At 42.3% G+C, this 13,968-nt stretch overlaps 2 protein-coding genes across 2 annotated transcripts; both read left to right on the plus strand.

The window, feature by feature from the left end:
• The first annotated feature begins 272 nt into the window (after window positions 1-272).
• On the plus strand, window positions 273-2,197 carry LOC124262811. Its single transcript, XM_046697378.1, has 4 exons — window positions 273-424; window positions 928-999; window positions 1,165-1,266; window positions 1,905-2,197. The coding sequence occupies exons 1-4, from the start codon at window positions 374-376 to the stop codon at window positions 2,088-2,090; spliced, it is 411 nt and encodes a 136-aa protein (XP_046553334.1). The 5' UTR covers window positions 273-373; the 3' UTR covers window positions 2,091-2,197.
• Window positions 2,198-5,756: 3,559 nt separating this feature from the next.
• Window positions 5,757-10,086, plus strand: LOC124262813. Its single transcript, XM_046697380.1, has 4 exons — window positions 5,757-5,867; window positions 6,052-6,132; window positions 8,821-8,919; window positions 9,803-10,086. Exons 1-4 carry the CDS (start codon window positions 5,829-5,831, stop codon window positions 10,010-10,012), a joined length of 429 nt encoding a protein of 142 aa, XP_046553336.1. The 5' UTR covers window positions 5,757-5,828; the 3' UTR covers window positions 10,013-10,086.
• The last annotated feature ends 3,882 nt before the right edge of the window (window positions 10,087-13,968 follow it).

Consider the following 13,968-nt stretch of genomic DNA (forward strand, 5'->3'; position numbering starts at 1 on the left):
TAAAACTAAACTCACTCACGATAAAGGTCCGACCATGTTTTAACCTCTACGGCTGATGTTGTTTTGGTGTTTGTAGTCGTGGTGGTGGTGTTTGAGATGTTGATGTTGGTGTTGATGTTAGTGGTGTTTGTAGCCTTGTTATAGATCATGGCGTCAGGTGTTTCTGTGTTGTTACGATGATGAACTATTTTTTGAATACCTGTCTTATTTCTTATGATGTTCCTGTTATTGTGGTGTTGTTGTCGTTGTCTCTGAGATTAACCCGACCCGTTCCGCGCATGACCCACAGCCGACCTCGTTGCCACATGGTGTTGTCGGGCACCTGCAGATTGGAACAGACAGTCACTTATCTCAGAAACTACCACCACAAACAATGGCCGCCATGCAGCTCCTCGTCCTCGCAGCTGTACTCGTTTGTTCTTCTGTAAGTACAGTATCTGTAACGGTTCAGAAACTGTAACCACTTATTTAAGATATCGTCCAGCATTCACATGATTGATGTGAGTTAATTTTTAACAATATCTTTTTTAAAACAATACTTGTACGATATTTTTATTCACATTGGTGACTGTTAAGAGTTATTTCGAAATTGCTGGTGGTTTCAAATAATAAAAGGGATTCTGGTTACATTAATGCTTTCAAAGATTATGAAAAATATAAGACTTGTCGTTGTGTGTCAGGAGTGCTGCTGTTTGGCGTCAGCAACAAACAAACAAACATGTTTATGTATGCAAATTGAGTCGCAGGTGTTACAAGTGAGATAGAACGTGCTTACCCATGGACACATCACGAGCCATTACTGATTTTCCGTGTTCTCTAATCGTAGCATCTTCTCCTTCTTACGCACAACGAAATCTGTTTTGGTGGATATTCGAGATATTTTGTGTTTATGTTTTTTGCTATCATATATTCCTACGTTTGTTTCAGGCCTTCATATTCGTATCCAACACAATAAATGAGATATACCAAGGTTACCACTTCGAGCAACACACGTCACATGTAAGTATATCCCATCATGCATTTCAAATTGCACACTATCGGCCATCTTGGATTTTACTGTTATTAAGTTGTCGTTGTTCAAACGGGATTTGGTTGTTATATATCTGTCCAAGTCTTGTTTACCTTCTTACACGTGTTAATTGTGTTTTCTATTCATTATTTCAGAGGTTGTTCTTGATCAGAGACCAGCTGAACTGTTACTTGGTCCATATCGATGACGCCATGAAACAAGCACTTTTACAACCCGTGACCAAGCGTGCTGTTGAGGTGAGGTGGGGTGGCGCCTTGATTTTGGGTGGGGTGGGGTGGGGTGAGGTGAGGTGAGGTGAGGTGAGGCGAGGTGAGGTGAGGTGAGGTGAGGTAAGGTGAATCAGTAAAAATATATATTGGTCTGTTTCGGTCATTATTTATGATACAGTATTACAGATCTAAAATACGACAGAGGCAAAAAGTTAAATCTTTGCATGCTTTTGGTCCTTATTTTTTTATGATATATTATAATTCTAAAATGTGACAGTGGCATTTCTTTCAGGATTGTTTGGGTAACAGTTGTTTAGGGACAAATATTAACATGGCAACCATATCGTCTTCAGTTCCAAACCATATATGACCATTGTGGACATGCTATGCAGTGAACCGGGCACGATGCCCTGATATAGGCAACACAGAACATACAGTTGTCTCCAAGTATAAATTTGACCTCTGCATGTTCTTTCTTCAGTCATCATTTTCCGCATGTGTCGAACCTCGGATGACTCGAAGTGTTTATGTAGGACAACTTCGACACAGAGGTTTAAATTTTAGAATACGATGAGTCCAAATTTTCGATTTCTAAAGTCGACAGAAAAGCATATATGTATAAGTGTTGTAGCGAGTTTATAACAGTGGTATATGTTTGTTCACAGGATGGCATTTTAGCCAAGATCAACTCCGGAAGTGACGTGACGGACGTCGGCAATGATGACATCAAACAAGACTACCACGACTACCTCGCATCTGCTCAATGTTCCAACCTCGGCGTCCACACCGTAGCGTATACCTACGTGCCTGCCGTCACCACGTCGCCAGTCACCGCCACAGCGTCCCAATGATGTCGTCAATGCTGTTTCCATCTCCATACCGGCTGACAATGGCGTATGATGGCATCTTTGTGTGTGAAAGATTTGTATTCTCGGGAATTAAAGGAATTGTAACAGACCATTGTTGTCAGTGTTGTATTATATAGTCAACTTCGGTTATATCGAACTCGCTTATAACGAACTGTGTTGTTATATCCCAACAACCTGCTGCATATTTTAGTCGAATGCGTATCACGAACTGCGGTTAAAACGACTTACAACAAACTGTTCAATTCATATGGTCCGTTATAACAGCAGGTCACGGTTCCGCGGACTGTTTTTGTAGACAAACATTTCCCAAATCATACACAAACAGAGACTAAAAAAGTCCAGATTATCCCATCAAACGGAATCCATCTGACGTAATAAGTAATATTTCATCTAAAGGGCCAACAGAAACAAGTGTTTTTACTTGTGTGTTTTTTTTAAACGTTAGCTTTGAGGGAAAATAGCTGTAAACTGTGGAATGGTATCTCAGTGGGCTAGAACTGGCGTTTAACCTCAAATTAACAAACAATTGAACGCAACATTAAACAGTTCACCTCACTACGCCTATGCATCTAGATATAGCTTTATTGTATACCAAAATCGGCGGTTTGAGTGCTCTGTATCGTTCACAACTCATATTTCATCTGAAATCATATAAAGTACGTTTTGTTTACTTTACAAATAACAATACAGTGAATGGGCACACTTGTTCTTCTTATTACTAAGATCCCGGCCGTATTTAACAGAAAGATACTGGTGTCCCCCGCCGTGATACTGCTGGAATATTGCTAAGAATGGCGTAAAACTAAACTCACTCGCTAACAGAAAGATAGGTTTGTGAATATGTGTTTTTTGTCACCATGGAAACCAATTGTTTTGTTTATTTACACTCATGATAGTTTCTGACACCCACTTCCTGACACCTACATTCCTGACACCTACATTCCTGACACCCACTTCCTGACACCCACATTCCTGACACCCACTTCCTGACACCTACATTCTGACACCTACATTCCTGACACCCACTTCCTGACACCTACATTCCTGACACCCACTTCCTGACACCTACATTCCTGACACCCACTTCCTGACACCCACATCCCTGACACCATTCCTGACACCCACTTCCTGACATCTACCCTGACACCCACTTCCTGACACCTTCATTCCTGACACCTACATTCCTGACACCCACTTCCTGACACCTACATTCCTGACACCCACTTCCTGACACCTACATTCCTGACCACGTTACAGCCCTTATTTACCTGAGAGGCATGCGTCATTCCTTGACCGTATACTGCGCCCATATTCGTGGGTCAGCTTATGATCTCCACCTCAACCTCGTGTTCATGGACACGCCTCGCCCTGGCCCCGATCAGTTGTGATTGTCTGTATTGGTGTCGGTCAGTTTTTTCATGAAGAGTGTGTGTTTCTATGGAAAGCTAAAAAACGATTTTTGAATTCACTCTGAACCACTGTCCCCCTGTCGTTCGGAGCACAAGTTTATTACATAATTTAAAAAATAACCGACTGTCCAACTTGGTGATGTGATGCTATGCTATGTGATAACCTTTAATTGTTATATGATAGCTGAGATTTATAAAAGCACGTCGTCTTTGTGTAACATGTCTTTTAATCATAAAACAACCTTGGTGAAACCTGGGATTCGGACCCATGTTTATAAGAGGCCGAGTGTGGAGTTCGAACCTTAATATAATATAATATAATAATAATAATAATAATAATAATAATAATAATAATAATAATGTCCATTTATATGGCGCTAAACTCCACTGGGGCGTGCTCATAGCGCATACAAGAGTCAAGGGAAAGAAGTAAAACCTTGGCAGCAGTACAAGGTCACTTTAAAGGTAGAATTGGAACAGATGAGTCTTTAAGAGACACTTAAATTGTTCCAGCGACTGGGCGTCTTTGAGAGAGTCTGGCAGTGAGTTCCATTTAGTGGCAGCTGCAACACTAAAGTACTTGTAACCAAAGGACATATTCTTCCATGGTGGCACCATGAGTCTATGATAGGATACTGACGCGCCTAGGGGAGGCTACTCAAGTGAGCGGATTCTACCGCCTAAGAGTACTAAAATACCCTTGCCCCTGAAATTGTAAACGTGTTCTGAAAAGAAATCCTCACTCCTATCGATTTAATCATATCTTATTTATTTTATACGAACATAATGGTTAAGTAGACGTGATCCATGTACACTGTTTCATTTAATGATTTTGTCAATAGAAAGTACTCGGCAGTATCGATGTAAATTGTGTAGAGTTTATGTTACAATAGGTATGCTGATATCGATCTAGGACCAGGCTTGACAGATCGATCTGTCAGAATGTAGTAAGAGTGAGTGAGTGAGTTTAGTTTTAGCAATATTCCAGTAATATCACGGCGGGGGACACCAGAAATGGGCTTAACAAATTGTACCCATGTGGGGAATCGAGCCTGGGTCTTCGGCGTCACAAGCGAACGTTTTAACCACTAGGCTACCCCCACCGCTCCGAATGTAGCATGAAAATATGGCATAAGACGTGGATTCGACCATGAAACATAAATGAACCTATTGTCCGTTTGGCTCAAAATCGGACCGATGAATTGCAATCTAACTCGAAAACTAATACATATAATACTCAATGAAACGCTGATCATAATCAAACATCACACCAACTCTGTGATTTATTTGCAGAATATATGTACTAAAAAGTTGTTTAACAAACTATCATTAAAACTTTGACACAGTTCACTATTTGTTACGAGGGAGGAGTGCAGAGAAGGGGACAGCCAGGTGTTAGAGAAGCACATACACAAGTGCCGACTAAGCTATTGATTCATTAATCTGTGTTGTGCCGTCTCCATCCTTTCTCGCACACCTGGCTGTCCCTTTCTCTGCACTCCTCCCTCGTAACAAACAGTGAACTGTGTCAATATTTTAATGACAGTTTGTTTAACAACTTTTTGATTTTTAGGACATAAATTCTGCTAAAGCTTCACAGTTGGTCTGACGTTTTGATTATGATCAGTGTTTCGTTGAGTAATTTATGTTTATTAGTTTTCGAGTTAGATTGCAATTCATCGGTCCGCTTTTGAGCCAAACGGACTATAATCAGATTGTGATTCTTTATCTCACAGCAACCTGCACGTGTCGGTGTAAACGTCTGATACCCACATCGGTTCAGGGAGGGGACGGTCGGGTAACCAAGTTGTTAAAGCCGGGTTTGATCCTCCACATTGGTACAATGTGTGAAACCCATTCCTGGTGTCCCCCGCTGAGATATAGCTGGAATGTTGCTGAAAGTGGCGTAAAACCTTCCTCGATCAGTCAGTTTACCAGTTCCTTCACCAATTTGACTCTCCTTACATGACTGTTCAGATGGTTGTGCATTGGACCCAACCTCCCTGAATGTGAAATGCTGTACACAATAATATTTCGTTTTCGCTATATGCATGTTTTCCAATCTACGTATTGACAGTTTACACGTTGCGCCCTGTTGGACCAAAACAGTCATTAACATCTACTTTTACTATTAACTAGGTGTTTTCAAGAGCTGAGAAAAAATAACATTCTTGGAACAGAGATAGCCAATGCCATTGCAATTTTAGTACGTCTTATCAGCACGTGCTGTGTTCTCACACTGGGTCAAACGTCACCCCTTGTACTGCCAGAACTATCTCACCCTGACCTTTGACCTTCTCACACAACCACCATGCGTCTCCTTCTCCTACCGTTCCTTGCTCTAGTTTTGGTAAGTGGAAATGTTTGTGTTTAATAATAATGGATGAATGATAACATGGAAATTTGAAGCCATTAGTGCCTTTGGGTACAGAGAATCAACGCTATGAATAATTTTCTCCTTGGGCGATACAGTTCGTTATGTACTATATTTCCGTGTTATAGTTTGTGATTCCATTCCATAACCTTTTTTTCAGGCTCAGGATCCGTATGTGGTTCCTGACGGTTACATCACGACAAGAATTGAAGATTACTGGTTTGAGTTTCATGCCACTCACGTGAGTCATTCTAAGGGAGATAATTTGCAAAACGTGGAGTTGTCTCCCCTACTATGTGTCCATTTGAGTTGAAAACAGCGAAAAAAGCGATGTGTATGCTCATATGTGTATGTGTGTATGTGTGTATGTGCATGCGTGCGTGCCCCTGTCTGGCGCTCGGCATTAATGGGTACAACAAGAACTGGTCGGCTCGGAGTCAGTATAATGTATCTGAGTGGGGTATTCATGCTTCACTGCGGCATGGTATCTCAGTGGGCTAGCACTATAAAACCAGCTTAAGTCTGGGCTAGTACAGGCAGCCACACATACACAAACACACGCATGCACGTCGTCATATGAGCGAAATATTCTTAAGTACGACGTTAAACCCAATTTCACCTCACCTCACCGTATGCGTGCGTGCGTGCGTGTCTTTTTCTATAGTATTTAAGTAATAAATAGTATTGTCACAGAGTAGATTTTCAAGGCAAAAAGTTCGCTCGTCACGCCGAAGACCTGAGTTGGATTCCCGAAATGAGTAAAATGGGAGAATTTTCCCATTTCTGGTGCCCCCCCCACTGAGATATTGGTGGAATATTGCTAAAGGCGGCGTAAAACTAAACTCACTCACTGCAAGGCAAACGAAAAGAAACACTATTGAAATGACACCGATGTTCCTGTAAATCCGACTTCGTAAAGTGTTCCTCTATATTCAGCTTAGTTATAACCATATGTTCTTCTAATCTAACTTTGCAATAGACACCTTAAATTTGAATTTGACTTTGTTAGAGCCGATGTTCCTCTAATTCTGACTTCGTTACAGCCGATGTTCCTCTAATTCTGACTTCTAGTTACAGCCGATGTTCCTCTAAATCCAACCCATTTCTCACAGCTGCTTTTCCTCTAAAAAACTACACTTCGTTAAAACATAGCCGATGTTTTGTCTTAAATCTGACTTCATTTTAGCCGATGTTCCTCTAAATTTAAACTTCCTGACAGCCGTTGTTCCTCCTTCGTTATAACCGATGTTTTGTCTTAATCTGAGTTTATTCTAGCCGATGTTCCTCTAAATTTAAACTTCCTGACAGCCGTTGTTCCTCTAAAAACACCTTCGTTATAGCCGATGTTCGTCTTAATCTGACTTTATTCTAGCCGATGTTCCTCTAAATTTAAACTTTCTGACAGCCGTTGTTCCTCTAATAACACCTTCGTTATAGCCGATGTTCGTCTTAATCTGAGTTCCTCTGTGCCACTTTATTTTTGCTGATAGTCCTGTATACCAATTTCATGCTATCTTTTATGGCTGTTATTCAAAGTTAACGTTTAAGAGCACGCGTGTACTACCAAAACCCACTGAAGATCTAGAGGATTTGTTTGAGGAAGTGCAAATTGATTGAAATGACATCCTGTCAATATTCAGCATTACCATCTACCAGTCGACACACAGTCTGAAGTTGAATGCGTGAGCTACAGAACATACCTCCCTTGGGAAATAAATAATATCGTCTTTGGATGTGTCTTGTAATTATCCGCTGCAGATCCATGAGTTGGTGCGTAGCCTTGATGCCACAAAGTTGACGGGCTATTGTGTAACTCACAAACACGCCTGAAATGGGTTGCAGAATCTATGGAGATGTCGCGAGCGAGTAACCCACCCTGAATAATTCTATACATTGTAATCACAAACAGAATATACATACGGATTATCGCAACAAAACATCTCGCAGTCAAGCTTGATGGATTTGTTCTCATATTTGCATCCTCCATGACGCGATGCAACGCCGGCCAACACGTGAGTAAATTTACATATCTAAAAAATGTCATCAAATACGCTTACCGTGTTGGCCAGTGGTGTGTCGACACTGAAATGTCACACACAGTATCACATTAGATACGCACTATACTCGGCCATTGATGGCAATGCATGTACATGTTCTACACCCAGTCGCCCAACACCCACTCACTCGCTAATCCACTCGCCGGCCACTCACCCAACCATTCCTTCACCATCCCACCCACCCGGCCTCTCCCACACTCACGAATCCACTCACTCACTCACCAAACAAACCCACTCACTCACTAATCCACTCACTGACCACTCACTCACCAATCCACCCATGCATCCATCCACCCAGTGACTCACTAACCCAAACAAATCCACTCTCACTCACTCAATCGTCGACTCACTCACTCGCCGACTCACTCACTCGTCGACTCACTCACCACTCACTCTCACTCACTCACTCTCACTCACTCACTCTCTCACTCTCACTCACTCTCACTCACTCTCACTCACTCACTCTCACTCTCACTCACTCACTCCTCACTCACTCACTCACTCACTCACTCTCACTCACTCACTCTCACTCTCACACTCACTCACTCACTCACTCACTCACTCCTCCTCACTCCTCACTCACTCACTCACCTCCTCACTCACTCACTCACTCACTCACTCACTCACTCACTCTCACACTCACTCTCACTCACTCTCACCTCACTCACTCACTCACTCACTCACTCCACTCACTCACTCACCACTACTGATCCTCGACTGACTGACTGACTGACTGATTCGACTCCTCTCACTCTCACTCTCACTCACTCACTCACTCACTCACTCACTCTCACTCCTCACTCACTCCTCCTCACTCTCACACTCACTCACTCTCACACTCACTCACTCACTCGCTGTTCTGTGGGTTGCAGCACCTGCTCCTGATTGTGGGCAAGACATGCCACATCGTCCACGTGGACGCCGTAATGGAGAGACAGCTACGAGTCAAAGATGACAGGGAAGCCCTGGAGGTAACTATGCATCGACGTCACAACATCACGGATTTTAACGGTGTTAAAAGGAACTTTGTCAACTCCAAACGAACTATATTTAAACGCCAATGATACGTTGTTCTTGTCCACCCGATGTGCCCAACGAATCGTACTTCTGTCTCAATTAATGTTTCCTCGCGAACTGTTCAATCAAGCATTCTCAGTCCCTTCGTCCTGCATTCCCAAGCACATGTTCCCGCTTTCAGTGTTCCCCCACGCATTGTTCCGTGGCTTATTGTTCCCTTGCTGAATCTGCCTCCACGCATTGTTCCGTCTCGCAATGTCCTCTCATGCATTATTCCCTCGCACAATATTCCCCAACGCATTGTTCCCTTGCTCTATGTTCCCCAACACATTGTTCCCTTGCTCTATGTTCCCCAACACATTGTTCCCTTGCTCTATGTTCCCCAACACATTGTTCCCTTGCTCTATGTTCCCCCACGCATTGTTCCCTTGCTCTATGTTCCCCAACACATTGTTCCCTTGCTCTATGTTCCCCAACGCATTGTTCCCTTGCTCTATGTTCCCCAACGCATTGTTCCCTTGCTCTATGTTCCCCAACACATTGTTCCCTTGCTCTATGTTCCCCCACGCATTGTTCCCTTGCTCTATGTTCCCCCACGCATTGTTCCCTCGCTCAATGTTCCCCAACACATTGTTCCCTAGCTGAGTGTCCCCAATTTATTGTTCCCTCGCTGAATGTGGGCATGGTTTTTCCCCACGCAATATTCCAATTCTATCACGCAATGTTTCCTTCCATAAAACTACCTCGCGCATGTGTTTCCTAATATATTGTTTCGTCACGCACTGTTCCCTCACGAACTGTTTCCTCAAGCAATTTTCTTTCACGCATTGTCTCCAGGACGACATGTACAACAACTACGTCAAGCCGAACCTCCACGAGCACGCCTACACCTACAGCGAGCTCCGCAATGAGTTCCACGACTTGTACGCCAACTTCCAGTGTATCGGCAAATACGTCTACAAGATTGACTACGTGCATCCTTCCATGGCTCCGATTTCATCCGGGACCTTGGACACCACCCTGGACAATGGGGGACCCATAGGTTAACTTATATGAATAATTGAACCGTGGGATCACCTAGTATCTCTCTCCCTCTGTAATAAAATACAATCCCGAAAGAGGCCATTTCTTTTTTCCAATTTGATTTTTGTTTCTCTTCAGCACAAAAGACACAGCAATACAATCCCCCACTACACCGCACTACACACGATAACACAACGGTATACACAGTAGGGGTGGGTATTGCAAGGAATTTTCATATTGCGATAAATTGCGATGCGAAAGCATGTATTGCGATATGTATTGCAATATATTGCAAGAAGTTTTCTTTAACAAAAAATACGTATAATCGAGTTAATGCTTGATTTATAAAGTAAAAACACAACAAAATCACAATGCTTGATTAGGCGTTAGTAAAAATTTTTAATCCTGACAAAATAAAAATGTAAATAATGTTTGGCACAAATGAAACAAGGAAAGGAACAATGTAAAAAACGGAAATATCCGAAGATTTCCGAGTGTTACGAAGTTTTCCGAATGCATGTCAAAATACCGGTTTTCGATCAGCATATCGCAATACGTATTGTTTTCAAGTCTGAACCTGTAAATACCGGTGAACCGGTTATATTGCGCAGCCCTAATACACAGTAATATCCTTAAACCCGCATTTTACGTATTTTAGTTTTGGTTTGTTTGTTTTTAATGCTGTATTCAGGAGTGTTCCAGTAATATGACAGCGTTTTGTAAATAATCAAGTCCGAACCAGACAATCTAGTGATTGAAATCATGAGCATCGATCCCCGCAGTTTGGATACAATGACATGTCTCATCCAAGTCAGTAAGCCTGCCACCAGATCTCGTTAGCAGCCTCTTACAAGAATGGGTTGCTGAAGACCAATTCTCAACCGGATGATGTATTTACGTTTCAGAGCGACTATTTGAAGAGGAGGAAAATGTTCAGTTGTTTTTATTGAGATAATAACACAGTCCCAACATACATGCCCGAGCAATCTGAACCATGAGGCGATTCCTTTAAGGTGTTAGTAAATAGGTATGTGATGTCGTAATATTCAAGTTTTTACCACTGGAGGCCCGGCATATCTCAATATGACAACAATATTGGTTTAGATATCTTCGTCTTCTAAAAGATATTGTTCTCACAAAGAGAAGACGACTCAATTATTTGAACCCACATTCTAAGAGTCAGACACCTTAATTGCCAGAGATCTAACGCACTCAGCTACGGCAATTGGTAGTGTAGATCACGTGCTTTGTCATCTCCGTGTACAGACAATGTGAAGTGCATTAAACGATGTAATAGGTGATCCGTCACATCGCCGGTTCCGAATGACTGCATGCACATCACAAACTCTGCAACAGGTGCAGATAGACCCATCAGCCAGCGGCACACAGAGGGTTCTTAAGTGGGAAAGACATAGGCCTGCACGTGCTGTGTGATGACGTCAGCCTTTGTCCTCCATTACTTGTTTGTCAGTGTAATACAACTTCTTGTATTGTACTGCAGGTGCACAACATATGTCCGCCTTTTGTCGTCTCCCAGCTTCAGACGATGTTTTCACACACAAGAACAAAACACTAATTACCAAATGAACTACTCACAGCATCGTGTAATATCATTTTTGTCTGTTCCACATTGTGCAAATGGCGCACGACCAACTCGTGTTATTCCGGGACGTTACGGAAAGGGGCGAGTGGTGACGAATGCTTTTCGGCAGTCATGGTTACGTTACGTCATCAATGATATTCAGTAAGCCATTCATATGATTTTCGTCATTATTTTGCATTTTACGCAATGGAATCTGTTGAGCGGATAATCGAAGGTTGTCATTATCTGGTGACATGATAAGCTGGTTGCCTTGGGTGTCCCGACACAAGTATTAACTGAGAAAAGATACGTCCCCATTGCACTGAATGTGCTTGAATAGTTCGAGCGTTCAAGGTTACCATTATCAATTGTTAAAAGCACCGAGAGCGTCACCGTTACACGGGTTCGACACGTATTGCGCAATGAAGCTTTCTTGTTGATTAGCTAATTAGTTAATAAGTTAATTGTGATCAGCTACTGTGAGGATGTATTGTAGTGTATTCTCCTAATAACAGCCCACTTTCCGCGTGACGTCACAAAGTACAACTTCTGACAATGCAGAGTCGTTGTTGTTGGCACTACAGCTGGCACTCAAAATTTCAGTCAAGAACATTTGTGTCGAAGTTGAAGGGACCTGCATATATACTTCGAGTTATCCACAGTTCGACACAAGGGCAAAGGATGATTAAATTAAAGATAAGCAGGGACCAGATTTTACTTTGAGTTATCCAAAGTTCTACACAACCACAAAGGATGATTACAATAAGAATAAGTAGGACTAGACTTTTACTTCGCGACAACCGAAATTCGATACATCAAAGTTCGACATAACAGTTTTTGGCTGTATTATACTAATTACGCCAGGTTTTGTTTATTTGAGTTGAACATCACTAATATTGCTTAACTATAACTGAGCTATGAATAGGCCATTCATGTCTGTCAGAGAGGGGCCAGATGTGATATGTTAATCTGAGATTACACCTTCTCAGTAAGGTCAAACTTAGGGATGTGCCCCATCACGGATCATATATCGATAAGTTGACGATTAGTTGACTCACGGCATGAGTGAGTGAGTGAGTGAGTTTAGTTTTACGCCGCTTTTAGCAATATTCCAGCAATATCACGGCGGGGGACACCAGAAATGGGCTTCACACATTGCGCCCATTTTGGAAATCGAACCCGGGTCTTCAGCGTGACGAGCGAACGCTTTAACCACTAGGCTACCCTACCGCCCCCACTCACGGCATGACGTGTTGAACCTTCAATCACTGGCATGATGCTGAGAAACCAAGTATAATAATCGAATATGGGATTAGAACCCACGTCTCCAGAGCAAATTGTTGTGAATGATATCACTGGGCCACCCGTGTCCCCTTTCGCTCGTCACGCCGAAGACCCGGGTTCGATTCACAACATGGGTATAATGTTTGAAGCTCATTTTGGGTGTCCCTCGCAGCGATTATTGCTGGAATAGTATTAAAATCGGCGTAAAACTAAACTCACTCACTCACATTCTTACCTTGTCAGCATGACACGTTGTTAACCTTTTACGTCACGTGGACAAGGCGTCCGCCAATACCAATTGCACAATTGTGCACCCGATGTCCCTGTCGGAGTGTTAGACTCTGGAGCGTCTCTAGGTTCTATATAGTCCAAAGTGGTTCGAAAATATACACATCGAATTGAAATAAATTGCAGCATGTATATTTTTTATTCCTTCATTTTTATGACATGACTACACTACAATGACAAGAATTGTAACAAAGGAATTTGAAGAAATGTTCCCTAACCTAAGACCCCATCACGCTGATTACCCAGGGGGCCGTGCACGTTGGCAACTCAACCTTTCACTCGTAATATTCGTAATTATTCGTAATTACAAAAGCCTTAATAACTAATTAGTTTAACAGATAATCGCACAGATCCACCATGATACCCCCCTCCCCCCCCACCTGTCTACCCGACGCCATCTTGCTCTTCATCCTATCTATCCTTTGGTGCTGCAGCGAGCTGTGTCATCGTATACTAAAGGTATTCAGTCCTTGCACATCAAGAAACGTCATACAAGCGTCGAACGAGGACAAATATTATTGATGTAATCGAATGATGCGTTAATGAAATTACTTCAGATAACTTCTCTAGTGGCTACATATGATGGCTTACGAATAGCTGATGTCGAATTGAAGACATTCCAATTACAGCCTTGACTATAACCTTTGTGTATGTGTGTATGTATGTGGACTGCGATATAAAGGTGCACATGGGGACTACTTTTGTACAGTGGTAACCCATAAACCGGCCAAGGATGTACTATGGATGAAATAGGTTAGATGGCTAATTGTTGGTTTAACAAGCGGAGTAAAGGCTCATTGATTCTTAACCTCAGTATTTAAACTTA

Source organism: Haliotis rubra, unplaced genomic scaffold, assembly GCF_003918875.1.
Source record: "Haliotis rubra isolate DU_JTF1 unplaced genomic scaffold, ASM391887v1 Scf857, whole genome shotgun sequence".
Lineage (NCBI taxonomy): Eukaryota > Metazoa > Mollusca > Gastropoda > Lepetellida > Haliotidae > Haliotis > Haliotis rubra.

Bases quoted from the DNA above. Each gene is read 5' to 3' on its own strand.
- LOC124262811 (XM_046697378.1), top strand. From the start codon at position 374: ATGGCCGCCATGCAGCTCCTCGTCCTCGCAGCTGTACTCGTTTGTTCT. The intron at 425-927 runs GTAAGTACAGTA...CGTTTGTTTCAG, and splicing joins CTGTACTCGTTTGTTCTTCT to GCCTTCATATTCGTATCCAA. The intron at 1,267-1,904 runs GTGAGGTGGGGT...GTTTGTTCACAG, and splicing joins TGACCAAGCGTGCTGTTGAG to GATGGCATTTTAGCCAAGAT.
- LOC124262813 (XM_046697380.1), top strand. From the start codon at position 5,829: ATGCGTCTCCTTCTCCTACCGTTCCTTGCTCTAGTTTTG. The intron at 5,868-6,051 runs GTAAGTGGAAAT...CCTTTTTTTCAG, and splicing joins CGTTCCTTGCTCTAGTTTTG to GCTCAGGATCCGTATGTGGT. The intron at 8,920-9,802 runs GTAACTATGCAT...CATTGTCTCCAG, and splicing joins ATGACAGGGAAGCCCTGGAG to GACGACATGTACAACAACTA.